The sequence below is a fragment of the Podarcis cretensis genome (genome assembly GCF_951804945.1).
Source record: "Podarcis cretensis genome assembly, chromosome: 1".
NCBI classification, from domain to species: domain Eukaryota; kingdom Metazoa; phylum Chordata; class Lepidosauria; order Squamata; family Lacertidae; genus Podarcis; species Podarcis cretensis.
This window is the reverse complement of record NC_137170.1, coordinates 116,791,558-116,817,187: the sequence shown is the minus strand read 5'-3', so window position 1 is coordinate 116,817,187 and position 25,630 is coordinate 116,791,558. Positions and strand designations below refer to the sequence as shown.

The 25,630-nt window shown below is 42.6% G+C and overlaps 1 protein-coding gene and 1 long non-coding RNA gene across 3 annotated transcripts in view; one reads left to right on the top strand and one right to left on the bottom strand.

Moving 5' to 3' along the window:
- The window catches only part of SESTD1 (SEC14 and spectrin domain containing 1), a 55,112-nt gene extending 40,967 nt beyond the window's left edge, over positions 1-14,145 (bottom strand). Inside the window, exons 1-3 of one of the 2 annotated variants that reach the window (XM_079978404.1) lie at positions 14,004-14,145; positions 8,917-8,993; positions 2,300-2,380 (exon numbers count right to left, since the gene is read on the bottom strand). In XM_079978404.1, the coding sequence (XP_079834530.1) occupies positions 2,300-2,354 (55 nt within the window). In that variant the 5' untranslated portion in view covers positions 2,355-2,380; positions 8,917-8,993; positions 14,004-14,145. The remainder of the gene's footprint in view (positions 1-2,299; positions 2,381-8,916; positions 8,994-14,003) is intronic. The other variant, XM_079978403.1, reaches the window with a different exon arrangement.
- LOC307220637 overlaps positions 1-25,630 on the top strand; it is a 165,391-nt gene that overhangs the window by 29,134 nt on the left and 110,627 nt on the right. The window lies entirely within an intron of this gene.

The following is a 25,630-nucleotide window of genomic DNA, read 5'->3' as shown; positions in this document are numbered from 1 at the left end:
TGGCTGCCAGGAAAAATTACTGTAAAAAGTCTCTGCCAGGAAAGAGATGCCCTGCTGGTAAATTCTTTCCTTTACTCTATTGTCGCTCCTCATTTTCTGTAACGTTTATTAATGAGTTATTACTCAATTATAACATGTCAGCTTCTGTTTGTTTGCTATGTCGATTCCAAAATTGAGTCTAAAAGAAATTTCACTTTGATTATCAGAAATCAAAGCAGTATTTTGGCAATGCCCTCCTCTGCCCTTTCCCCCCAAAAAACTCCACTTGTCCAATTCTGTACATATTTCTTGGACATAACCCCTGTTGCTGGCAATGGAATTTTCCTGCTTTGAGGTGCAGTTCAAATTTTAAGCATTTACTTATGAGGCTGGAATGTTTTATTTTTAAAGATGGGGCTGGTGCAAACCAAGTGTTTAATCCCTTAACGGTTTAAAGTAATTAGGAGTAGACTAGGTGAGCCATCACTTCTTCTCAAGCCCCTTCTTTTTCAGTGAAGTGGGCAGAGAATATTCTAAGCAGAGGGAAGAGGCTGGGCAGCAGGGATGACCAATGCCACTGCCCACACCTGACACCTTGACAATTCTTAAGGCAGGGATTGCCAACCATTCACCCATGGGTGCCCAGGAAGGCCTTCCTTGGAGACTTGGGCATCATGGTGCCATCTGGCACTAGGTTAGTAAGCATTGTGAATTTTTGTTTAGAAATGGCAGGCACTTCTTTTGCCTGTGGAGGGACTTTTCCGAATTGTGGGGCAGATGCTCTGTGAGTGAGAGAAATGCACTTGGGCAGAAACAAGGAGGAATCACAGAATAGTTGGAAGAGGCCATGAAGGCTCCATGCAATGCAGGAATCTTTTGCCCAAGGCTCGAACTCGCCACCACGTGATTAAGGGTCTCATGCTCTACCAACTGAGCTAAGAGTATGACTGTGTGGTCTGCGTATTTGTGGTCTGTGAGAGAGATGCATGTGTGTCTGTGGTGTGTGTGTGAGAGTGCAAGGAAGTGAGTGTGGTTGTTGCCACCTTATATTCATTCATTCATTCATTCATTCATTCATTCACACCATGCCCCTTACAGCAGCCAAGCTGTTATATTACACCCGTTACAGCAGCCATGTTGTGACTGGCACCCACACATTTCAAAATGTGCTGCTGGCTCATAGAGGCTGGCAAGGCTTGGGCCCCATTAAGCATGTACACACACACACACACAAACACACACACACACAAATATATATATATGTGAATTTAATGCAGTCAACTTCTTACTTCAGCAACATATCCTTAAGCCCATACGGTGAATAATCAACTACATAACTATCTGCGTAGACATTTGAAGGCAAGAGAAAGTTCTTAGTATATGCAGTAATTCTGAATATGCAGTAAGTTTTACAACTATTAATGAGCACTTAGGGACCAGTTACACATTTCCATAGCCTTAAAGACTACAAAAGTATAAATGGTAGTTGAGTTATTCCCTTAGACAGAGTTTCATGTTGTGCTGATTTAGCAATGAACTAGTAATCAGATATAATGCAAACCTTGAGGATTTTTTTCCTAGGACTACAATGTAGCAAATGCTAAACCTAGATCATATTTCACAAAATGTTTAATAATATATATATTGTTCTAAGGGAGAAAGGAAAGCTTTCTGCGGGTGCTCAAAAGGAATGATTAGGAATGAACGAGGTCTCAATTATCAAATAAAAACCTGCTTTACGGGAACAATTCTTCTCTACAACAAAGCCAGCGAGATAGTTAGGCAGCTAGCCAGCACTCCAGGGTCCAACATTAATTTCAGTAGTACAAAATTTATCAAGTACTAACCAGAAATTCACAGCTTTTCAAATTACCAAGTCAGCTCTCTTCTCAGTGCATAATTTAAAGGTTAAGCAGTTAAAAAGTCAAACACATCATAAGAGAAGACATCCAAGTAGTTTAGCCTGAGGGAGAATCTCATTCTGGTCAGTGTCTGGAGAAAAAGATGTCAGGAACCTCCTGTGTTTTTAGAATTAATTACCAGCCAGGTGTAAGCAGATCCTTGATCTCACATTACTTATCAGTATTATACATAAAGTGAAAAATAACAAAGCAAAACTTGTATACAGACGATTAATCATCCAAGATGGAGAAAGAAACTTACTTTCTGAGTATCCACAATAACTAACAGCCTGAGCTTCAGTATAGATGAGGTGCAGAATATATTTGTGGCGCATTATCAGGAAGGATGGGGAAGGAATCAAGTAACAACACATCTCAATGAAACAGAATAGTCTGAATAAAAAACAAGGAAACTGTACCTGAAAGGAAGGCTAACTTTTTCTTCAGAATAGGTAATATCACTGTAGCATCCATCTTGCCTTCAGTTAACTTTCAGAGTTCTGAAACACAATTAAGTTGGTGTCAGAGGGTCTAAGTCAAGGGAAATCAATTACTGTGCTCCACTAAAGCTGCTCAAGAGTCAGATTGTGAGAGATTTATGCTTGCTTCCTAGCAAGAAGTTCAGAATGTTTTATAACTAACAAACAAACAAATAATGTTAACATTTATAGTGTGCCTTCCTTAAATACCCAACCAATCCCTCCAATTAAAATTTCCAAGTATTTTTTTTTTGCAATAAGTCAATTTTTTTTCCATTTTTTATACTGCTAAACAACAGTTCTGTGCTTCATTCTATCTTGATTACCTAGCTTCTCCAGTACCCTTCATATTGCCCCAAATTCAAGTAAGCACACGCCAAAATAATTATATTCGTTTTTACGCATTATTTGTGTAAATTTGGAGCTTCAGTGTTTCAGGAAAGAGGCTGGAGAGCAAGAATTTTATTCCAACCCCCAGCTGTTTTATCAGTCTTCATCTCCTACCTTCCACAGTGTCCTCTCTTGCCTTATCCCTTTTGGTTTATGCATGTTTGAGCAGTAAGAATGAACTTGCTAAGGGCATTTTAAGCGCTGCTGAGTACACATAATACTTGCCTTATACCTGTGTGGCTTTTGCTCTTCTATCAGCGGCCAACATGCCCATTACATAAGCATATTTATTCACTGATATCCTCTATATTTCACAAAGACTGTTCTTGCTTTGCTACCCTAACTGTTGAAGAAGCCATTGTGTGTTACTGGCATTATGTCCTTGAAAGACATTATGTCTTTTAAAAGTACTTAAAGAAAAGGGAAATGAAAGGCCGTGATAAAATAATGCAGATCACCCTACTTAGTGATCTACCTTCAACCTTCATCTTTCTACCCAAATGATTAAGGCAGGCCACAAAGTCCTGGTGAGATAACAGAGGGCAAGGCTGAATAGGGGGAACAGCAAAGATAGCACAAAAGCATAAGCACATCCACTGATGGAGAAAGACAAAAATATAATCAAGTTTGGATTCTGACAGCAAGAAATCATGTTACAATGGGAAAGATATATATTTGTGTAAAAAAAAAACCTAAAAAAGCCACAACAGTAAAAACATGGAATATGCTGCCAGAAAGGAAGAGATTTTCCCCAGCTCTATTTTTCTATTTGTATTGTTTTATTGTTGCATTGCATCTTAATACTGTATTTTTTTTTATTGTGTGTAAGTCATCCAGAAAGGGACGCGGGTGGCGCTGCGGATTAAACCACAGAGCCTAGGACTTGCCGATCAGAAGGTCGGCGGTTTGAATCCCCACGATGGGGTGAGCTCCCGTTGGTCGGTCCCTGCTCCTGCCAACCTAGCAGTTCAAAAGCACGTCAAAGTGCAAGTAGATAAATAGGTACCGCTCCAGCGGGATGGTAAACGGCGTTTCTGTGCGCTGCTCTGGTTCGCCAGAAGTGGCTTAGTCATGCTGGCCACATGACCCGGAAGCTGTACGCCGGCTCCCTTTGCCAATAAAGTGAGATGTGCGCCGCAACCCCAGAGTCGTCCACGACTGGACCTAATGGTCAGAGGTCCCTTTACCTTTTTAAGCCATCCAGAAAACGTATGTTGATACACAGCCATATAAACACAGTAAATGAGTATTTGCTACAGATGAAAATGGGTGTATTGGCTTTGAACACAGTCTTCAGAAATACCACTATAAAACTAATAATTGTCCAGGTACAATGAAGCATATAAACCTGTCCTGTTCCAAACAATCTGTTCCGAGATCCAAGCCATATGCATATTCTCTTCCACATGCAGATCAGATACCCACACTAAAATTAATGCTTAACTTACCCCTTAACACTGGGTTGGGGAACCCCAGGCCAGGAGCCAAATGCAGACCTCTAGGCCTTTATTTGGCCCTTAAGATTCCCCCAGGACATGCTCCTAACCAACACTACCCAACACCTTGAGTGCTTTTGCCTGGCTAGAATGAGTCATTGAGCAGTGATGATGACTCTTGCTTGCCTGAATGGAGAAATGTGAAAAGGGATGGGGAGCATGTGTATAGAAAGCTCTTGTTTTCTCCTACTCAACCTACTGTATAAATGTTGAGTCGCTTTTGCCTCTGGTTTCCTGGATGGTTGCTCACAAGCCCCTTGGGCTGAAAAAAAGTTCTCCAACTTTGCTTTAACACTCATACCCACTTAGAAGCTGAATGTCCTTATCATGTACAACTCTGGTTCAGGCAACTGTTTCCAGAAACAATATGAAATGTGGTTTTTGCAGCCAATGATTATACGCTGAATTCCGAACGTAAGAACTGCCCCCGCTGGATCAGATGGAAGTTTCATCTAAGTCCAGCAGTCTGTTTCTGACACAGGCCAACATTAGTCTCAACAGGGATATGTAAAATGTTGATCCTTGGGGGAGAGGATAAAATCAGAAACAGAACAAGAAAATCTGACTCTCCTGATTGGCACGAAGGCCGAGTGCAAGTATAAACAGCACTGGGTTTTGATACCTATTACTGCATTTCTTTGTATGCATAATTCAAGAGCAATTCAGCTAGTGCCCTGAGAGACCTTCTGTACTTTTAAAAGCTCCTTTCTCAATGGTAGCTTCCTGTTCATGCACGAAATTTATGATATGTGCATTGATAAACAGGAAGAGAACAAAAAGGCAATAATTACAGATGCACGGATCAACCTAGTGAAATCTGAAGTTTGTCCACTTCAAAACATTCAACAGATGCACTGACATCTTAAAATGTTTATTTTCCACTATCTGCTTATTAAATTTCAAACCACTTCCAGATCAAAGTAAAACTTTACATTTCTATTGCTGTATACGCCAATAATTGGATCCAGATCTACTGAAATCAGTGGTGCAAATGAGTAACTTCAGCCCTGCTAAATTCAGTGGGTCTACTCTAAGCACAACTAAGTCTCGATCCAACCTGATCTCTTTGATCCTAACTTTTCGCTCTCTTCACAGACGATTTGCACTCCTGGAAGGACTTTTTCAAGTGCAACTCTTCTTTCATGAGCACAACCCTCCTTCTGTAAGCAGTTCTTTCGATTCACAGAACCAAAAGTTAGGAGCCAAACTTATATAATCCTATGAAATAATGAAGGCTGACTTTTCCAGCATATTAATCTGAAGCCTGGACATTTTTATTTTTAGGATAAAAGACTTGCCTAATGAAGTCCATACTGTAACTGGGATCAGAACACCATTCTGAATATATCCATAATTTTCACTTACTTTCTAAATCTTTTCCATATCCCTAGGCACATAATTAAGAACCAACTGCAAATGGACTAATTTTTCATGAGAACAGACCCTTTTATTCTCTATACTGCTCAACATGCCTTGCACACAAACTCCCACAAGAAGGAAAAGTATCATACTGAACCTACATAGCAAAGATGAATCAAGAGCATGCACTGTATAGCAAACACAATGCAATGATCTCATGTGAACCAGCACCATTGTATTCACCTCATGGTTGCAGCATCAATTGATGATGTACACAAGTTCATTTGGCAAACACATCTTTTTGGTACCAGGTGCCTTTCTATTTTCCCAAGCCTTTCAACAGATCTGCTGACATTCTGGGCATTAAGGAGAGCCTCAAGGTCCATAAATAGCAACACCCTAGTGGTCCCGGGCCCTAAGGAAGTTAGATTGGCTTCAACCAGAGCCAGGGCTTTTTCAACACTGGCTCCGTCCTGGTGGAACGCTCTGCCTCATGAGACCAGGGCCCTGCAGGATCTGATTTCTTTTTGCGGGGCCTGTAAGACAGAGTTTTTCTGCCTGGCCTTTGGCTTGGAGCCAATTTGATTCCCTCCCTCTTTCTTTTTTCCTTTCCTTCTCCTCCTGCAATGAGGCTACATTTTAATATTTTAATGTTTCAATATTTTAATGTTGTATTTTAATTTTGTTTTTAAGTTGTAATCATTCAACTTGTTTTTATTATTGCTTGTAAGCCGCTCTGAGCCCGGCCTTGGCTGGGGAGGGCGGGATATAAATAAAAATTATTATTATTATTATTATTATTATTATTATTAACTTCTGAAACTTTTGATGCTGCTTTTGTTCTATAGCTTGTTTGTTTGTTTTGTATGTTGCTGGTTTTCTCTTATGCAGTGGTACCTCGTACAACTGCAGATGTTGGGAGAGCCACTGCCAGTCAAAACAAAGTGGGCCAGATGAACCAAAGAAGTATGAGGCTGCTTCATATTTAACCCTGGTAATATCCCAAAGCTCTTTGGACTGTATCCAATGCTGCTGTTCCTCTTGTGCTGCAGTCTTCTGCTTCCACAAAGGAACTCCCATCTCCTTCTCCGCAGCCCCTAGATCCAGAGTGTTGAGGGACCCTCCAAATAAGGAGCCCTGTTGCATCAGCAGAAGTCCATTGGCACACCATTGGGATACAACCCTTTAAATCTGGGTATCATTTGTTCCAAACTGTTTGTTCCAAGTGATGTTTAATCCACTCTATCATACCTTCATCTCTTTTTAGCTTAATTACTGTAATTTCTCTCTCTCTGGATTTATGAGCAAGTACAGTGGTACCTCAGATTAAGTACTTAATTTGTTCCGGAGGTCTGTACTTAACCTGAAACTGTTCTTAACCTGAAGCACCACTTTAGCTAATGGGTCCTCCTACTGCTACCACGCTGCCAGAGCACGATTTCTGTTCTCATCCTGAAGCAAAGTTCTTAACCTGAAGCACTATTTCTGGGTTAGCGGAGTCTGTAACCTGAAGCGTATGTAACCTGAGGTACCACTGTATCACAAACTTCAGTTTTTCCGAATCGTAGTTACTCATCTTCTCACCTAAAAACAGAAGACAATACCCCCTATTTATCTCTTTACAGAAGACAACTTCACAGTCCAAATTAAATGCTAGTTTTCTTCTTTCTACAGTGGTACCTCGGCTTACATACGCTTCAAGTTACATACGCTTCAGGTTACAGACTCCGCTAACCCAGAAATATTACCTCGGGTTAAGACCTTTGCTTCAGGATGAGAACAGAAATCGCGCGGCAGCAGCAGGAGGCCCCATTAGCTTCAGGTTAGTGGTGCTTCAGGTTAAGAACAGTTTCAGGTTAAGTACGGACCTCCAGAATGAATTAAGTACTTGACCTGAGGTACCACTGTACTGTCATACACTTTTCTGCACTAGAATTAGATATCTGTGAGCCAACATTCGTGTTTTGCAGTGATCTGTCAATGCAGTATTTCGCAATCTTCCAAACACTTATTTGCTTGAAATCTTGGGACCGCATCATTGGTAAACAAAGCCAACTGGCTCTCCTGCATCCATGACTACATCTGCCCATGTCCGTCCAAACCAGACATCTTCTAAAATCCCTGAGGCATTACGACTGTTAAAAACATGCACACTCAATACTATCCTCTGTAAATGCCTCAGATCACTCAGCCTGGTTTTCCAACTCTTATTGCTATTTTATGTAAATAGGTGGTCTTCATATTTTCTATTGCCAGGAAACATTTCACACTGACTTACCTTCCAGTAAATATCTGCCATAGAAACCATGCATACTATAGAAGGTTCTAGGGGAAGCCACGCAAGACCCTGGACCTATCTGTTGTGCCTCACCACGTGAACCACGACTGTAATTCTACCATATTCCCAGTATGGCCTGTTTAAAATTACAGTGGTACCTTGGTTCTCGAACATAATCTGTTCCGGAAGTCCGTTCGACTTCCGAAACATTCAAAAACCGAGGCGCAGCTTCCAATTGGCGCAGGCGCCCCAGAAGCAATTGCCGAAAATCACATCAGATGTTCAGCTTCCGAAAAATGTTCGAAAACCATAACACTTACTTCCAGGTTTTCGGCGTTCGGGAGCCAATATGTTCAGAGTACCAAGGCGTTTGAGAACCAAGGTTCCACTGTACTGAGTCTCCCACTGAGGAACTCCTTCTCAGCATAAAATGAACACTGGCCTAAATCATAATATAGAGTATGCAACACAATTCATCATACCTAGGCTTTTCTTCATCCACCATTTTGGTATTACCTGCAAGCCTAAGCTACTTCACAGAGGGTCCTTTTAAAAATAAAAGTAACACATCTACTGAAGGATGGAAGAAAAAGAAATGTCCCCTGAGGAATTAAAAAAGCCAAATATGAGCTTTGTGCCAAATCCATTACATAATGCCTCATATTTTCATTAAGTACTTTCCATCACAATTCTATGCACTGTAAACTGAGTGTAAGCCATACTGAACAAAATGGGACTTTCTTAAACATACAATTATGGTGTCAGTTATTAATATACCTGTTCACAACAAAATTCTCACTAAAGAACTTGGGTTACACACAAGGCAATGCAAGACTAGTAAATTGCATTGGCTGGCATAAACAAATGCTTTAAGCTGAGAGGGAGTCTGTGTCATCATTTAAGAAGATATCACATTACACAAATACATCTCTTGCTGTAGCATGATTTGAGTTAGATATTTTGAACATATCTATACTCCCATGCCAATCCCGCACAACGAAAGAATGCTTCAAAATGTGAATGGTTTTACTTACTGTGTCTGTTGTGGTATCCGGAAACATTGATGTCCCTTGACAAAATCGTTTTCAGATTTGATTCAGTTTTTCAAGCCCTGTGGATTTAAATTAGAATTTTACAACCATGCTTTCTTCTCACAGTTTAATGTACAGATTTGTTTGGAAACTTTTCTTACACTTCAGAGCCAGGCATTGCTTCCAGATTCTCAAGTGATAGGAACTGGTGGGGAAAGCTGCACAGCAGATAGAAAACTGTCAAAAAGGCATTTCCCAAAGTATTCACTCAGTGGCCACATGTGAACATGCTAACCCATGATTTAATGCCACCTGAATGAACCTGGGCTTGCTCGTGCAGGAATAAGGAAGGGGAAGCACACATCTAAACTAGGAATCATGGTTTAACACCATTTATGTTTAGTGCCAAAGCAAACCAGCTGCAAATCACAGGCGATTAGTCTGGCTTGCTGAAACTAACCATAGTGAGTGTTAAACTACAGTCCGTGGTTTGGAAAAGGTAAGCAGTTCAGCAGAAGTGAAAGTGAATACTTCAGAACTCTTCCTCCAAGCCAAGTTCACGCTAGGACGCAAATCAACAGATGGCACTCCATTCAAACACGTCTTAAATTTAAGCAGTAGAGCCTTAAATAAAGACCCCTTTCAATGTCGTTCTTAAATCAGTGGTTTCGGATTGCTATTGTATCAGCAAACCAAGTAGGTGCACAGGCATCACAATTCCCTCATGACATTTCCCTACACAATAAAAACGGTTTTAAGAGTAGTTATACTCACTAGTGGCTAAGAGCTAGATACAGAACTTGAATTTACATGTGGCTTTCTAGTCCCAATCTTGAAGATACCACGCCAATTCTTACTACAGAAATAACTGGATGCTAGTGCTGGACGAGACTCTTGAGAGTACCATGGACTGCATTCCATTCTTAAGGAAATCAGCCCTGAGTGCTCACTGGAAGGACAGATTGTGAAGCCGAGGCTCCAATACTTTGGCCACCTCATGAGAAGAGAAGACTCCCTGGAAAAGACCCTGATGTTGGGAAAGATGGAGGGCACAAGGAGAAGGGGACGACAGAGGACGAGATGGTTGCATAGTGTTCTTGAAGCTACCAGCATGAGTTTGACCAAATTGCGGGAGGCAGTGGAAGACAGAAGTGCCTGGCATGCTCTGGTCCATGGGGTCATGAAATGTCGGACACGACTAAATGACTAAACAACAACAGCTTACAGCCACATTTGACCTCCTTATGTGTTAATGTTGCAAGGAGTCCACTTTTACAACAGAATACAATCATGGGTTTAAATGATGAGTAGGCAAACTAAGGCCCGGGGGCTGGATACAGCCCAATCTCCTTCTAAATCCGGCCTGCGGACAGTTTGGGAATCAGCGTGTTTTTACATGAGTAGAATGTGTCCTTTTATTTAAAATGCATCTCTGAGTTATTTGTGGGGCATAGGAATTCGTTCATTTTTTTTTTCCTTTCAAAATATAGGCCGGCCCCCCATAAGGTCTGAGGGACAGTAGGCCGGCCCCCTGCTGAAAAAGTTTGCTGACCCCTGGTTTAAATACTAACATCTTAGAGAAGGACAACTCAGTGTCTATAGCAGTCTCAAAAGAGGGCACAGTAAATACACATCAGCCTGTAAGGTTCTAATCATGTGGGTTCCAATGTTTACCTGGCCCACAAACCTAAGTAAAATTGGGCCAGCACACTAAATTATTATCAGGCCATTAAGACTATGGAGGAAGGAAAGAGGATAGTTGGGGAGTTATCAACAAAGGATGGTAGCTTTGAAGACAGCTGTAAAATAGGAGCAATAACAGTAATTCAGTAAATGAGAATCAAAATTCCTTTCATAGAAAGTAATTCCATACATGTTTCAAGCTAGGACGCTCTCCAGCATAGAATATGAAGCACAACGCATTTAAAAAGTCTGTCTGCTAAATGAATAACATTCGATAATGATTTTTCCCCAACTGAGTCTGATTTCTTTTTTTTAAAAAAAGAGAAGGTACAATTCTCCAATAGGCCTTCTATACTAGGCTATAAATAGTCCACTGCATTTTTGTGCAGGGTGTGGAGGAAGGGGCTTTCTTCCTCTTGCAGCCCACAGTATCTATGTTGGGCATAGAGGATGGACACAGTACTCTATTCCTCCTCCATCAGCTAACTCCTTCTCCTGCATACAATTCCATGGACCTGCCTGCATGTAATTCCTTGTTGTCTGTAGTAGTTACCAGGCAAGTGCTTAAATGCAAGGCTGATTTGTATCCAAGTATAAACCTCCAAAGCTTACCAAATGCAACAAAAGTTAAACGCTACAGAAAAATACAATGGCAAGGGATAATAATTTTCTGTTCAGTAAATTCATCAGTTTGACCTATACTTCTAGTTTCTCCTCCCAGAAGGCTCTAGTCCCTGGATTCAAGCCTAATTTGTACTTATAGAAATGCTGCTTCCCAGATCCATAGGAATGGATAAAGCAGCTGTTAATTTTGCTTCTCCTGATGTTCTTAGGATTCTTGATTGCACCCCTAACCTTATCGAGCTTGAAGAAGTATGCAAAAGTAGTCTAATAGACTGGCCTTCACCAAAGAAACACCCACCCACTCAAAAAGTCATACCCACCCACACCAAAAAGCAGCCTAGAAAGGTTTAAGTGGTACAAACTACTACAACTTGCTCAGAGGCACTTCTTTGCTCCTGAATCAGAACTCCAACTCTGTCATATCTGACACTTACAACTGTTTTCTTCCCTATGTCATTTGCTATTCCCTGCCTGCTCATAACTTCTTCTTTTCCTGACCAATTCCTCTGTTGGCAGCTTGAAAAAAGATATCTCAAGAGGCAGCAAACTGAGATGTACAAGATTATTCGCTTTTGGTCACCTAGTATTGAAGAGTCATCCGGATGCCTCCAGCTATTTAGAAATAAGCAACTGAAGTGAGCACCACTGCAAATATCAGACTACAAAATCAATGAGGAATTATCTATACCTGAAGTTTCAGGAAAAGAAAAAGCTCAGATTTCTGTTGATTTAAATGTTTGAATAAAGCATAATTCTCCATGAAGCATTTCCTACCTTTCTCAACACCTAAAAGGGTCAGAGTCAGCTCAGAATTTATCCAAGAATGTGATCCAATATTGTGGTGCAGACCAGATCCCAAGGCCTACAGGCATACAGTGGTACCTCGGGTTATAGACGCTTCAGATTACAGACTCTGCTAACCCAGAAATAGTACCTCGGGTTAAGAACTTTGCTTCAGGATGAGAACAGAAATCGTGCAGCCGCAGTGCAGCAGGCCTCATTAGCTAAAGTGGTGCTTCAAGTTAAGAACAGTTTCAGGTTAAGAACAGACCTCCAGAATGAATTAAGTTCTTAACCCGAGGTACCACTGTAGTTATATTGGAGGCATAGGATCACAATGTGAACTTTTATAATGGTCTGCATAATTTTATATGCTTTCAAACCTTACCTATGTATATGTGGGGAGTGGATAGTGCAAAAACAAGGTATGATCTCCAATGCAACATCAGGATTAGGCCTTTGAAAATGGCTTCTCAGTTTTAACCTGCAGTCACCCTTCCTCTTATAATGTATCCATTACAATGCATCTTACAATGTATGCCCTCTGCAAACTAGAAAACTCAATTATTTAGTGCAAAACTAAAACTTCACCATGGCAATGAAAGAACAAGGTACAGTAGTTGTAACTGGTTTCACCTCAACAATTACGGAGCAAGCAAAGGGAGAAGAAAATCAATGCTCACTAAATTACAACACAAATGCTGATATGAGGAGGTATCTGCAGAGCCACCATTTTTACATGTTCATTTGACTGCAAAGCTCCGTTACATATTCTTAGAGTAAGGAGACAGGCAAATTTGCTGCTTGACAAGGACCACAGACCTGGCTTTAATCATTACAGCCATAAGATCTGGTGTTATCCCAGATCTTTAAAGAAATACACATATGCACACACAAACATACACCTTTCTCGTCTTTCAATATGCCACACAATACAAGTTCAAAGAGCTTTAAATCGGCCACCTTTTCACTAGGTAGGATAAGTGGGAAGACAAAACTGTAAAAATAATGGACCTTTCCCAAACCTACGGATATAGTAGTAACCGCAACACTGATTGCTGTGCTGAATCAACCACGCCAGTCATGCATTTCTTCTGCAAAACCAAAAGGATGACAAAGCCCTGACTACTACACCATAAGTCACAAGATGGCCAGAGAATAGTGCTCTGGGTTATGTTTTTACTATCAGTTGCAAGTCACAGTGAAGGGCTCCTATAAGGCCACCTCCAGGCTACCGACGATGCAAGCTTCTCTCCTCCGAAGCAAAGGCTCTCTTTCTCTCAAAACCAACTATTCCCTCTGGTTTTGTTTTTTTCGTTTCTTTTCGCAACCCAGCTTAAAGTCTGGATAGGGAAGAAGGAAATGTGTTGGGGTTTTTTAGAAGCAGAACATGCCGAGAGAGAGAGAGATCGGCACTCACCCGCTTGCACTCAAGGCAGGGTTTGGAAAGTGACAACACAAAGGGAAGGGAAAGGAAATACAGAAGAAGGAGAGACCTGGGAGCAATGGAAAAGCAGCGGAGAGGCGGGAGGCGGACTCTGTCCCGCCGCGCTTCATAGGACGGATAATATACATGGATATAGATGCAAGTTGCAAGAAGAAACCTGTTGCTCTGATCTCAAACACGGGCTTTGATTCATAGCGGCGTGCATGAGAGATGGGGAATTGAGGAGGGGGGAGGCTGGGCTGCGCTGAAGAAGGAAGCAAGAAGCCCCGCCGCCGCTGCATGCGGACCCTCGCCTGCCACCACGAAAAGAGAAACCCCAGGGCACAAATGGTCAACCTGGGGTGGGAAAATGGAGGCAGCGTTTGGAAAGAGAAGGAAGGAGAGAAGGAAGGAAGGAAGGAGAACACTCCCGAGGGATGGATGCGGCCCCCCGCCCCGTCCCACGGGGCATGCATTTTGGGGACAGACGCCCTGAACACACACACACACACACACACACACACACACATCCGCCCACCCTTCCCACGAGCCCGCCACCCCCAAGAACCGCTTTTACCTCCGCAGCTGCAGGGAGGAGGGGAAGCCGCAGCAGCCCCGCACGAGGCGGGGGGAGGGAGAAACAAAAGCCTGCCGAGGCCGCAAGGCTGGGCCTGCTCGGCTCAATTTCCCCGCCCCTCCTCGCCGCCGCAGCAGCAGCGCCTGGCCAGGCGGAGCAAGGACTCACCTGGGCCTCGGGCTAGGGCGCGCAAGGCTGGTCGGCCGCGGGGCTGGAGCGAGGAAAAAGGAGGGACGAAACAACAGAGAAAAGGCGGAGGGGGCGGGATCGCCTAGGGAGGAGGCCGCCGCCGCCACGCTGCTGCTGCTGCTGCTGCTGCTTCTGCCCGGGCCTGTCGGCGCTGCCCCGCCGGACAAAAGGGGTGGGGGTGCTGCTTGGTGCCAAGACAGCCGAGCCCGCCCACCTCCCCTCGGCGGCGCGCGCTTGCTTCCCGGAGAGGAACCTAAGCGCGGGGTCAAGGCAACACGGGGAGCTGCATTTCTTTCCCTTGCAGCCGCCGCCGCCGCCGCCTTCTCGCGAGGTGCTGTAGCGGCTGCTGTGAGGCAGGGTCGGCCAAGAGACCGCAATAACAAGCCCCACCCTGAAGGAAAAGCGAGGCACCAGCCAAGCCTCCCCGGAGGAGAAGCTCGCTTGCACGGGAGGAGAAGACGCGCTGCTGCCCCCCCCCACTCACCCAGCCCTCTGGGAAAGGGAGAGGCATACCCTCCCGGGACATTTCTCCTAAGGAAAAGGGGGGCCTTCAGGGATCAAATCGCCTTTTGTAAATCCCCGGGTGTTCCTGGAAAATAGGGACACTCGGAGGGTTTAAAAAGGGGCGGCCGAGGCTGCCTCTTCGCTCCCCCCCAGCAGCCGTGTATTGGTTTTAAACCGATTTGCACATGCCCAAGCGCGATTTCGAGTCCATTCATTTTCTGGGTATGCCGCTTTGCCGTACAAAAATAATAATTAAAAAAACATGCTCAAAGCGGTTTACAACGAAAAGCAGGGATGCATTGCAAGCTAGAGGTGCCAACTTGGAACAAGGCATTGGGGAGGGACAGGTAAGTCCCCAGCGTTTGAATGGCAATGCGGCCAGTGCTGGATTTGCGTACCGTATAAGCTAAACAAGCTATAGTTTAGGGCTCCACTCTCTTGGAGGCCCCCAAAAAAGTTAAAGGGGGAAAAACTGGATGTATATTTCCCAAAATATAAAATAAAAAACAACAAATTAATTGCATTTCAGTTCAACAATTACTTTGATAAAATACATATTTTGTTATGAGCAAATGGCTTAAGATACCCATTAGGTCTATAAATTACCATATAGCATATATTCAACACAAAAAACCATTGACAGTTTGTTGTTGACCAAGGGCAGCTGGACATATAAAGTGCCCAATTACCTTCAGTAGCTTAGGACTTCATCAAACAAATCTGGCCCTGGCCATGCCCATCAACTTTTGGGGCCCTGGACCCCTCATATGTTTTATTGGGGGGATGACAAGGAAGGGATCTCGGCCGCTAGAAGTTGGTCCCTAGAGTTTCAAACAAAACTTATTTCATAACAACAAAGCAAAAACAATAGCAGCAATATAATGACGTGCCAAAAAAAAAAAAAAGCACATTTCGATACGATGAACAAAACAAGATTACTTAAACAACATGCAGCAGCCAATAGCAGGAATAACAAAGGAACAGTTTCACCTTAGTCCCAGAAACACCCATCCCGTGATGATACTCCTTTGACCACTAGCAGAGCATGGAGAAACACAACTAAAGGAGCAATACAGCATGTAACTCAATATTTTGGAAGCAAGAGGAAAAACAACCCTGTGTTTTTAAGGTCAGATTTAAAATACAAGATGCCCTTCCAAAGCTATTCTTGGCCCTCTGGCCAGTGTTACTGCTAAACTGACAATTTCCCTTTTCTCACAGACTGCAAACATTCCGGCAACTTTGTTCCTTGAGCAGCAGAAATGTTCATGAGCATTTTGTATCGGGGTCAGCAAACTTTTTCAGCAGGGGGCTGGTCCACTGTCCCTCAGACCTTGTGGGGGGCCAAACTATAACCTGAAGGGAAAAAATGAACAAATTTCTATGCCCCACAAATAACCCAGAGATGCATTTTAAATAAAAGGACACATTCTACTCATGTAAAAACACACTGATTCCCGGACCGTCCGCAGGCCAGATTTAGAAGGCAAATGGGCTAGATCCGGCCCTCAGACCTTAGTTTGCCTACCCATGTGTTATCCCAACGGCTGAATCTAGTGATGTTAGTGCCACAAATGGAATTCATTTAGATTTTTGTTTAGAATTTCTGGACCGTTTTTTTGCATTTATTTCAGAAAATGTAAGTTGTCGCTCACCTTGGTTTGTAAGAGCTATCCGATACAAAGTTGTGCAGGAGGAATGTAGGTTCCACATGTTCAAGGGTCAAACACTTGATGAGGTGCTTTTGGTCAGTAGGAAAGCCAACTGAAGGATGCACCATGTTTTGGACACGATAGTATTATTTCATGAAGAATCAAGTTCATAGGTTGCAAGTACTCCTTAATAAGCAGCTTTGCTCATAAATGACCAGATAGCGGTGTCCCTTCTTCAGAAGGGCATATGTGGCTATTGTGACTCATAGCAGGCCAAATTTCTGCAACACCATTTTACATTCGACTGCCTTTGGAAGTGTTCAGAAACTTCACCTGATGTAAATGCGGCTGCTGCCAGACTACTTGACCAGAGCCCAATTTTTGAAATGCTAATCCAGTTTTATTCGATCTTCTTTGGCTCTCAGCCTGTTTTCAAGCACAATTTGAAATATTTTGGTTGTTTCACTGTTGGTTGCTGTTAGCCACTTTGGGACAAAAAGCCTAATTAATTTTAATAATAATAATTTATGCATGTGTGCCATTTCTATCCCTCTTCTATTCCAAAGATCCAAATGCAGTGTACCTGGCCACCATTTTATCACAATAACCACACTGTGAGGTAAATGTAAGGCTGCTCAGCCTTACATTTTATTTGGTTTCCAGCCATTTGTGGATTACCTCAGTAATAATCTCTTTAGTGATTATCTTATTTTGCATAAGAATCAAGCTCCTTCTTAGCATAATTTCTCTCTTTGTAGTATTAGGCAGGTTTATTTATCACCTATTACATGTTCCCTTTCTGTTTTCTTTTGACAGCCTTTGAGCACCAGGTAGCTGTTTATTCTTTCATTTTCTCCTTCAAGAAAGGTGTAGTGAAGCAGTTAAAGTAATACACGGTCATGCTGATTCTGCCCAGCAGCACACCAGTGTTTTCATCCTATGAAACTTTACGACTTTTTCACCACAGAACAGGCAACCACAGCTGATTCACCACATAACAGCAATGCGTGATGGTGTGGCCTCAGGCAAGGCGGGGAGTTTCTTTATAATACAGTCATACCTCGGGTTACAGACGCTTCAGGTTGTGGATTGCTGAAACCCAGAAGTACCGGAACGGGTTACTTCCGGGTTTCGGCAGTCGCACATGCGCAGAAGCGATAAATTGCACTTTGCGCATACGCGCCGAATTGCAACCTGTGCGTGCACAGACGCGCCACTGCGGGTTGTGGACGTGCATCCCTCACGGATCACTTTCGCAACCTGAGTGTCCACTGTATGTGGAGTGCCCCTAAAGAGTCAGTCAGGAAAATATTCCTTCCCTGTCAGTGCAGCAAAATGTTACCGTACTCGTGTTCAACTCAGTGCACCCATTTCTACTTTAGAGCAAATAATTTAACAGCCTATTCATTGTGGAGACTTATTCTCAGTTGTGTCTGAATTGCACTGAACATGTCCATGTACGAAACAGTATCTAGTCCCCTGTGTTTAGAAATGTAATATGTCAGGGAGCAAGACAGCTTCTTCATATTCTAGTCTATTATCTGCAGGAATTTGTTTTCTTGATGAACATTCTGTCATAAGACACTCCCCAAGTCTGAAGTGAAGCAACCCAGACCTTAAAACATTGTGGTGATTTGGTTTGGTTCTACAGTTGTCCTCAACCACATTCATTGGTTTGTAGCTTCTTTTGTTAAAATGAGCTTTCCTGTCTTCTGAGTTTTCACCTGCACCAGTTCCAGCTCCTTAGCTATGATATGTCAAGAGAGCTACGTACCTTCAGGACATGAACGCTTAAAAAGCTTGTGAGAGCCAAAGATAAATCATTCTCATTGAGAAGGATTGCTCTGTGGACTAACTTCCAAAGGCGATTAGATTAATCCACAGTTTAATCACCTTTAGGATATTCTGTAAGACCTTCCTCTGTTTTAAAGCTTCCCTGCCAGTTATATTGATGTTTACAGGAGCATGACTGCAATAAAATCAAAGCCACCCTAAAATATGTTCACAAATAAAAAAAAAGCAAGCGTTCATCCTTTATTGTCACTTTCAAGATGCAAATCACCATCAAGTATCTGATGGATGAGTCTCTAATCAAACACAAGCTCTTTATGGTTTATTAAAAGGCAAGGCATTTAATGATTCATGTTCTATGACTTATGCTAATTATAGATAGATAGATAGATACACACAGAGAGAGAAAGGGGGCAGGGAGTCCAATATATTTATAACATATGTATGTCAATCCATAACAAAGAGTTGCCTGGCTTACAATAAGGAAGTAAAATAAATACTGTGTGCATTAACTTGTGAGTAAACCCCATCGGGACGCAGGTGGCGCTGTGGGTTAAAGCCTCAGTGCCTAGGGCTTGCCGATCGAAAGGTCGGCGGTTCGAATCCCTGCGGCGGGGTGCGCTCCCGCTGCTCGGTCCCAGCGCCTGCCAACCTAGCAGTTCGAAAGCACCTCCGGGTGCAAGTAGATAAATAGGGACCGCTTACCAGCGGGAAGGTAAACGGCGTTTCCGTGTGCGGCTCTGGCTCGCCAGAGCAGCGATGTCACGCTGGCCACGTGACCCGGAAGTGTCTCCGGACAGCGCTGGCCCCTGGCCTCTTAAGTGAGATGGGCGCACAACCCCAGAGTCTGTCAAGACTGGCCCGTACGGGCAGGGGTACCTTTACCTTTACCTTTAAACCCCATTAACCTCATATAAACATAAAGTACATAGGATTATCCTGTCCAAGTGTTTGTGAGTGTTCAGGCCACAAACAAAAGAATTTTGGAAACTAGTGTTTTTGAATGTTTTTCTTCAATAGCAATACACTATCTGATATGACATAGCAGAGCACTATTAAAACGAAGGACAGCAGCGTGTGATATGGCATGCACTCAGCTGTTCAAAGAGAAAATGGTTCAACATTCCACTGAGCTTGCATGATCCTACATGGTGTTTTGAATCTTGTCCATTATTAAGCATTCACACAGCACTTTTAGCTTGTACAATTTTATTTTATTTTTTAAAAAACACCCTTTATCTTGTTTTGACTTTACAGCATTCTTGTTTTAAATCACTCCCACTGACTGTACGGATAGGAAACTGAGGCTGACATATATTCAGTGGCGTAGCGTGGGGGATGCAGGGGGGGCCGGCTGCACCGGGCGCAACATCTGGGGGGGGGGGGCGCGCTCGCACTCGCAGCTCTCTGCCCCCTGCTAAAATCCACGGGTTAGGAGGCGCAAATTATTTGCCTTGCCCTGGGTGCTGACAACCCACACTACGCCACTGCATATATTGACTTTTTCATATGGCTAAGTAGAGGTATGACCCCTACCACCCTCTGCCAGATCAGAACACAAAGTTCTCTTATATTTCTTAAAGCCAGAATTGGATCTGGAGCCTTTCTTGTGGATCCTTTCATCACATTAGCACATAGAATGATTATTATTATTTGTCTCCCTGTCCCATAATAAAAAATAGGCATGGAACAACACATTTCTCTGTCCCTATGTCAATCACAAATAAAAAAATGGCTAGAATCTGTTCTAAAAGATGAGCTAGGCATTATGGCTGCTACAACAGCTTTAGAGATGTTATAAAGCTTTTACACCAATTGGCAGCTTTTGCATCAACCATTACTTATTCCTGAGGGGGAAAACTGTTTTTGCAATTCTCTATGCAAACAACTATGGCTATTTTCTCATCCCCCCTCCCCCCGCAGGTCGTTCTCAGCTGTTATACAGCCATCTCTTCACTGCCATGTTTTCATGTCACTGAAAGCTGGAGTAGTGGTACTTTGCTACTATTTTATCTATTATAAATATATGAACGTGTGTGTGTGTTTAGGAAAGTGGGTTTTCCCAGGGAGAGCAGTGAGGACAAAATAAAAACCTCTTAGCCTTGAAATCGCAGGACAAACCAAAGTGTGGATGAGCCCTAAACAGTCAATGCCGTCTAATCTGCCTGCAAGTAAATCTGGATGAATGTTCAATAAACAGGCCATCTGAAAATGCCCAAAAGCTTCATGCAAACACCAGATATACGGTAATCAAACCTCCACATAAGCTTTGTTCAAGCAAATAAGTATGAATGCTCAACAAACAGATTTCCCAAAAGAGCACTACCTGTCTATCAGCTACACTCCATTCCCAAACCAGTTTGCCCAGTCCAGAGCATTGCATACCACACAAACAGCAGAAAAAGGGGCCTATGTGACCTGTGCACGCCTAGAAGAAAACAAACCACCATGGTTATTCGATCATTCAGAGACGCTGTATGCAACAAAAATATATTCAGCACATCATTTAAATTAATAATAAAACAGAAATTCTGCACTATGCAGTTAGTTAACTAAGAAAACAGGCCTGTCCTTGTTCTTAGTATTAAATTAAGTAAACACTTGGAGAACCACAAATATAAAAATTATTAAAGCGGGGGGGGGGGGGATCTGGTGGAGGGGGGAGCGTAGCCACGGGAGTGAAAATAAGGCAGAATACTAATCAATAATTAAGACATGGGCAGAAAAGTGAGCAAAAAAGAAATCAGCTACATTCTTCTTTTTAAAAGCGTTTTAAATGTGACACCAGATGGCACTGCAGAATTCCATCTTTCAGCAATGTGATTTCCCATTACTGTATGAGGTTTACAACGCATTTTCCTGATACTTTTTTTAAAAAAATGTGTCTGGATCCAGCCTAAGACAGGATTGAAGTTTTACAACTTCAATTGGCAATGATTGGCAACAGCATTTTTTTCATCACCCAACATGCCGTGTCCAGAGGAGGGCAACCAAAATGGTCAAAGGCCTGGAAACGATGCCTTATGAGGAACGGCTAAGGGAGCTGGGCATGTTTAGCCTGGAGAAGAGGAGGTTAAGGGGTGATATGATAGCCATGTTCAAATATATAAAAGGATGTCACATAGAGGAGGGAGAAAGAAGATTCCACCTAAACATTAGGAAGAACTTCCTGACAGTAAGAGCTGTTTGACAGTGGAATTTGCTGCCAAGGAGTGTGGTGGAGTCTCCTTCTTTGGAGGTCTTTAAGCGGAGGCTTCACAACCATATGTCAGGAGTGCTCTGATGGTGTTTCCTGCTTGGCAGGGGGTTGGACTCGATGGCCCTTGTGGTCTCTTCCAACTCTATGATTCTATGCCGCCCTTCATGGCTTGAAGAGACTGGAAGGGAAAGGCGGAGAATTATTTCTTATGGAGGGGAAGGGAAAGTAGAGGCTGATATTTATCCAGGCTGTATGATCACCCCGCCCCCTGTTTACTGGTATTTAATAAAAGATGCAGTTATTAAAACAGAATCTGCTCGAAGAAAGAGTCAAGTGGTTGTTGTGATCATGGCCTGGATGCTTAATTATATATATTCAATTTCAGATTTGCTGTATCTTAAACCAGAGCAGAGCAGATGCAAAGGTTTGTTGTAGTTTTGTGAAGGGCAGAAGTGAAAGTGGATTAGGAAGGATTCTTGTGGACCTATTAATATCAGGTTGTCTCCTGCCACCTGGACTTTCTAGAACATTTAGTTATGGATCTTAAATATATGCTATATATAACCATCACTTCCTTCTGACTTGCATTTTCATTTTTCCATGCAGTGACCAAGTCTTTGGGTACTTGCTAATGCTAATCAAACATTCCTATAGCCCACACACTGAATATAAAGATGAGAAATGTGAGCTATTTTTAGTGGTGACAACTCAAAGCTCGTCGCTCTATAAGAAAATGTCTTGTCCCATCCCCCCCCCGTCCCCCCCCCCCCCCGCTTTATTTTAATACAAAAGCTGATCCAACCAAAGTTTGACATTCTGTGGATTAGGCCACGGACAGTTTTAAAAGTTTCTAGCTCCTCAGTTTAGCTTCATTTTATTTTAATCAGAAAAGAGACTGGCAAAAGAGAAGTATATTTTTGGATGCTTTGCTGTTGAGTAATGCTTACCCTGCAGAACATGTGAAGTGTAAAGGACCCAAGAAGTAAATGTTTTATTCATTTACCTGTGAAATGAATTATTTCATCATTATAATTGAGAAGTATGTTAAGTGGCTTGGGAAACTCTGAAGGGATAAAATTTTTAAATTATTTTTGCAATAATTCTTATAGGTGAACTTCCTGAATGATTAACCATGTAAAAATTATTGCCTAAGTTATACACACACACGCGCGCGCAATTCTATATATATATTCTTGGTTCACGCACATAATCCTGTCTCTCATTCTGCCACGTACAATATTTGAAGTTCTGTCTCATCAAATTGTTTTGGTTTTACAAGGTAAATGTTTAGATATATAACCTACTCAGTTATGGTTCTCTATATCCTTTCTTCTCTCTAGTTCCCTGATAAGGTAAGTCCAGATCTCATCATGGGATGGTGAGTTGGCATGACATTTTTCACAAGGGAAATGACAGGCAAAAGGCACATTATTTTGGTCTAAGCACGTAAAAGATTGAAATGAGCACCAGGCCTTAAATTTTGCTTAATTTTAATTTGAGTTTCAAAGATTCATCCAGATAGTTTTTCTATTATGGCCGAACTTTCACATTATTATTATTTATTTTGCTTCCTTGCCTCCTCTATGCTATTTAAAACAAATTGTTTCCTTTCTTGCTGAGGGGAGGTGTTCTATAGCCAGAAGTAAATAATATATAAAAAGAACAACAGATGTTTTGTCCAAGAAGTAGACAAATACATTATATGTGCGGAACACACTTGTCTGTCTTACAATCTGGATTTTATCAGGCTAATTTTAATACATTAATTTTTCAAGTAAAAAACAACAAAACCCACTCTAATACATATTGACTTCTGTACTTAGAAGTAATGAAATTAGACCATGCAAAAGAGAGACTAGAAAACCTAATAAAACCTGATGATTATGCTTACATTATAACTAGGGTAAACAAGTTCTGCTTATCAGTAATGGAATGGGACCTCATGCAATTATTTTCCTAGCAGTTGTTGTTTATGAATGACATTTTTTAAGGTTCTATTAACATCTTTTCAAAGATAATAAAGAGTAACATGTCCTTGCTTGCTAAGGGAGTTTCTATCTGCGTTGCTGAGGCGTTGGGAGAGGGATGACTTGCCTAACACTTTTTTTTAATACTTTTTTTATTCTATTGAATCACAGTGTTCTTGTTAATTAGCTGTTCCAAAAACATTCACTCATACTAATGACTTTCAGTTGCTTAAATAACTAGGAATGTGAAAAAGCTATTTGCACATATGGCAACAGTAAATATGACATCAGATACATTAGCAGTCCACATAACCAAATATTTGGCATTTCCACGATGAAAGGACTACAGTTTCCTTTATTATTATATATTATTATTAATAATCCACAAACTCGTAAAATTGCACTCAGTCCCAGAAAGAGAGCCCATCTGCCATTGGGCAGAGAGGGGGCAACTCAGGTAGCAGTGGCTGGAGGGTGATGATGGACGTGAGATGATGGAGGACAAAATTTTGTGTGCCAAGCAATCTGACCTGGCTGCAGCCTATAGGCTAGCCTGCTGTCCTCAGGTGAAATGAACAACTCTGCCCCATCTCCAGGGTCAAGGGCCACAGCTGCTCTATGCCTCTAAAGCACTATTAAACACTTGTGGCTTCTCCAAAAGAATACTGGTAACTGTAGTTTGTTAAAGATGCTGAGAACTGTTAAAGGTAAAGGGACCCCTGACCATTAGGTCCAGTCGTGGCCGACTCTGGGGTTGCGGCACTCATCTTGCTTTATTGGCCGAGGGAGCCGGCGTACAGCTTCCAGGTCATGTGGCCAGCATGACTAAGCCGCTTCTGGCAAAACCAGAGCAGCGCACGGAAACGCTGTTTACCTTCCCGCCGGAGCGGTACCTATTTATCTACTTGCACTTTGACGTGCTTTCGAACAGCTAGGTTGGCAGGAGCTGGGACCGAGCAACAGGAGCTCACCCCGTCACGGGGATTCAAACCGCCGACCTTCTGATCAGCAAGTCCTAGGCTCTGTGGTTTAACCCACAGCACCACCTTCAAAGAGCTAGAGCAGGCTTCCTCAACCTCGACCCTCCAGATGTTTCGAGACTACAATTCCTATCATCCCTGACCACTGGTCCTGCTAGCTAGGGATCATGGGAGTTGTAGGCCAAAAACATCTGGAGGGCCGAGGTTGAGGAAGCCTGAGCTAGAGTTTCGAGAGTGATTTAGCGTTCAATCCCTCTTCTCAGAGGAGTTGTAGCTTTGAGAGGAAACAAGGGCATCTCCTAACAACTCTCAGCATCCTTAAAAAAAATCACAGTCCCCTCGATCATTTGAGGGAAGCCATGTTTGTCAAAGCAGTATGGTGAGAACATGGCCAAAGGAAGATTTCACTGCTAGTCTAGTTAACTTCTGTATGTAGAAAGTGGGAGGAGGAAGAAAGTCTCATCTTGACCTTTCCGTCATTCAGCAAAACGTCTTGGGCCCTGCAAGGAAAGGGAGCTTCCTTAACTATTGCTCATCTTTCTTTACCTGTTGCTGGAATATCCTGGACCACTTCATAAACCCAGCTCGAAAGGATCATGAGCCTGGTACTATATTCAAAGGATTTACAGAGAAGAAAAGCTGAACAACCCATTGGCAGTGGCGTAGCGTGGGGGGTGCAGGGGGGGCCGGCCGCACCGGGCGCAACATCTGGGGGTGAGGGTTACGGGGCGCAAATCCACGGGTTAGGGGGCGCAAATTACTTGCCTTGCCCCGGGTGCTGACAACCCACGCTACGCCACTGCCCATTGGGAATGTCAGGACTTATGGGAAACATTTGTAAGAAATATAGCACCACCAAAACATGCAGGTGTTTTTTTTGACTTCACTGCCACAGCCTTTGCCAGACGCACGGCAAGCAGGATATATAGGTCACATCTCAGTCAAATGTGCCATGCACTTTCATGCTAATCACTCTAACGCCTCACACTCTGTAATCATTTTATCATTGTTAATTTTTTGGCAATTATCCTGATGAAAGGTTAAAAATGATCACAGCCATTTCTTCAGAGACACGAGGAAGGCTGGCTTAAAAACATTCTACTCTGGCTGCCTGATGATGATAGTGCCAGTTATTTTTAAATTATTTAAAGTAGCTTGGGAGTTTTTATTGAGAATTTTCTATCTCAAAGCTGAGAAACAGGCCAGAGTGGTTTTCTCTTCTTTTTGAAACATTCCTTGCATTTTCAGCCTTTGTGGGAAATCACTAATACATGAAATGCCCATGTAGATAGTTATTATCTTTGGTCAAGGAGGCATTCAGAGAAGCAGGACAGGGGAAAAAAGG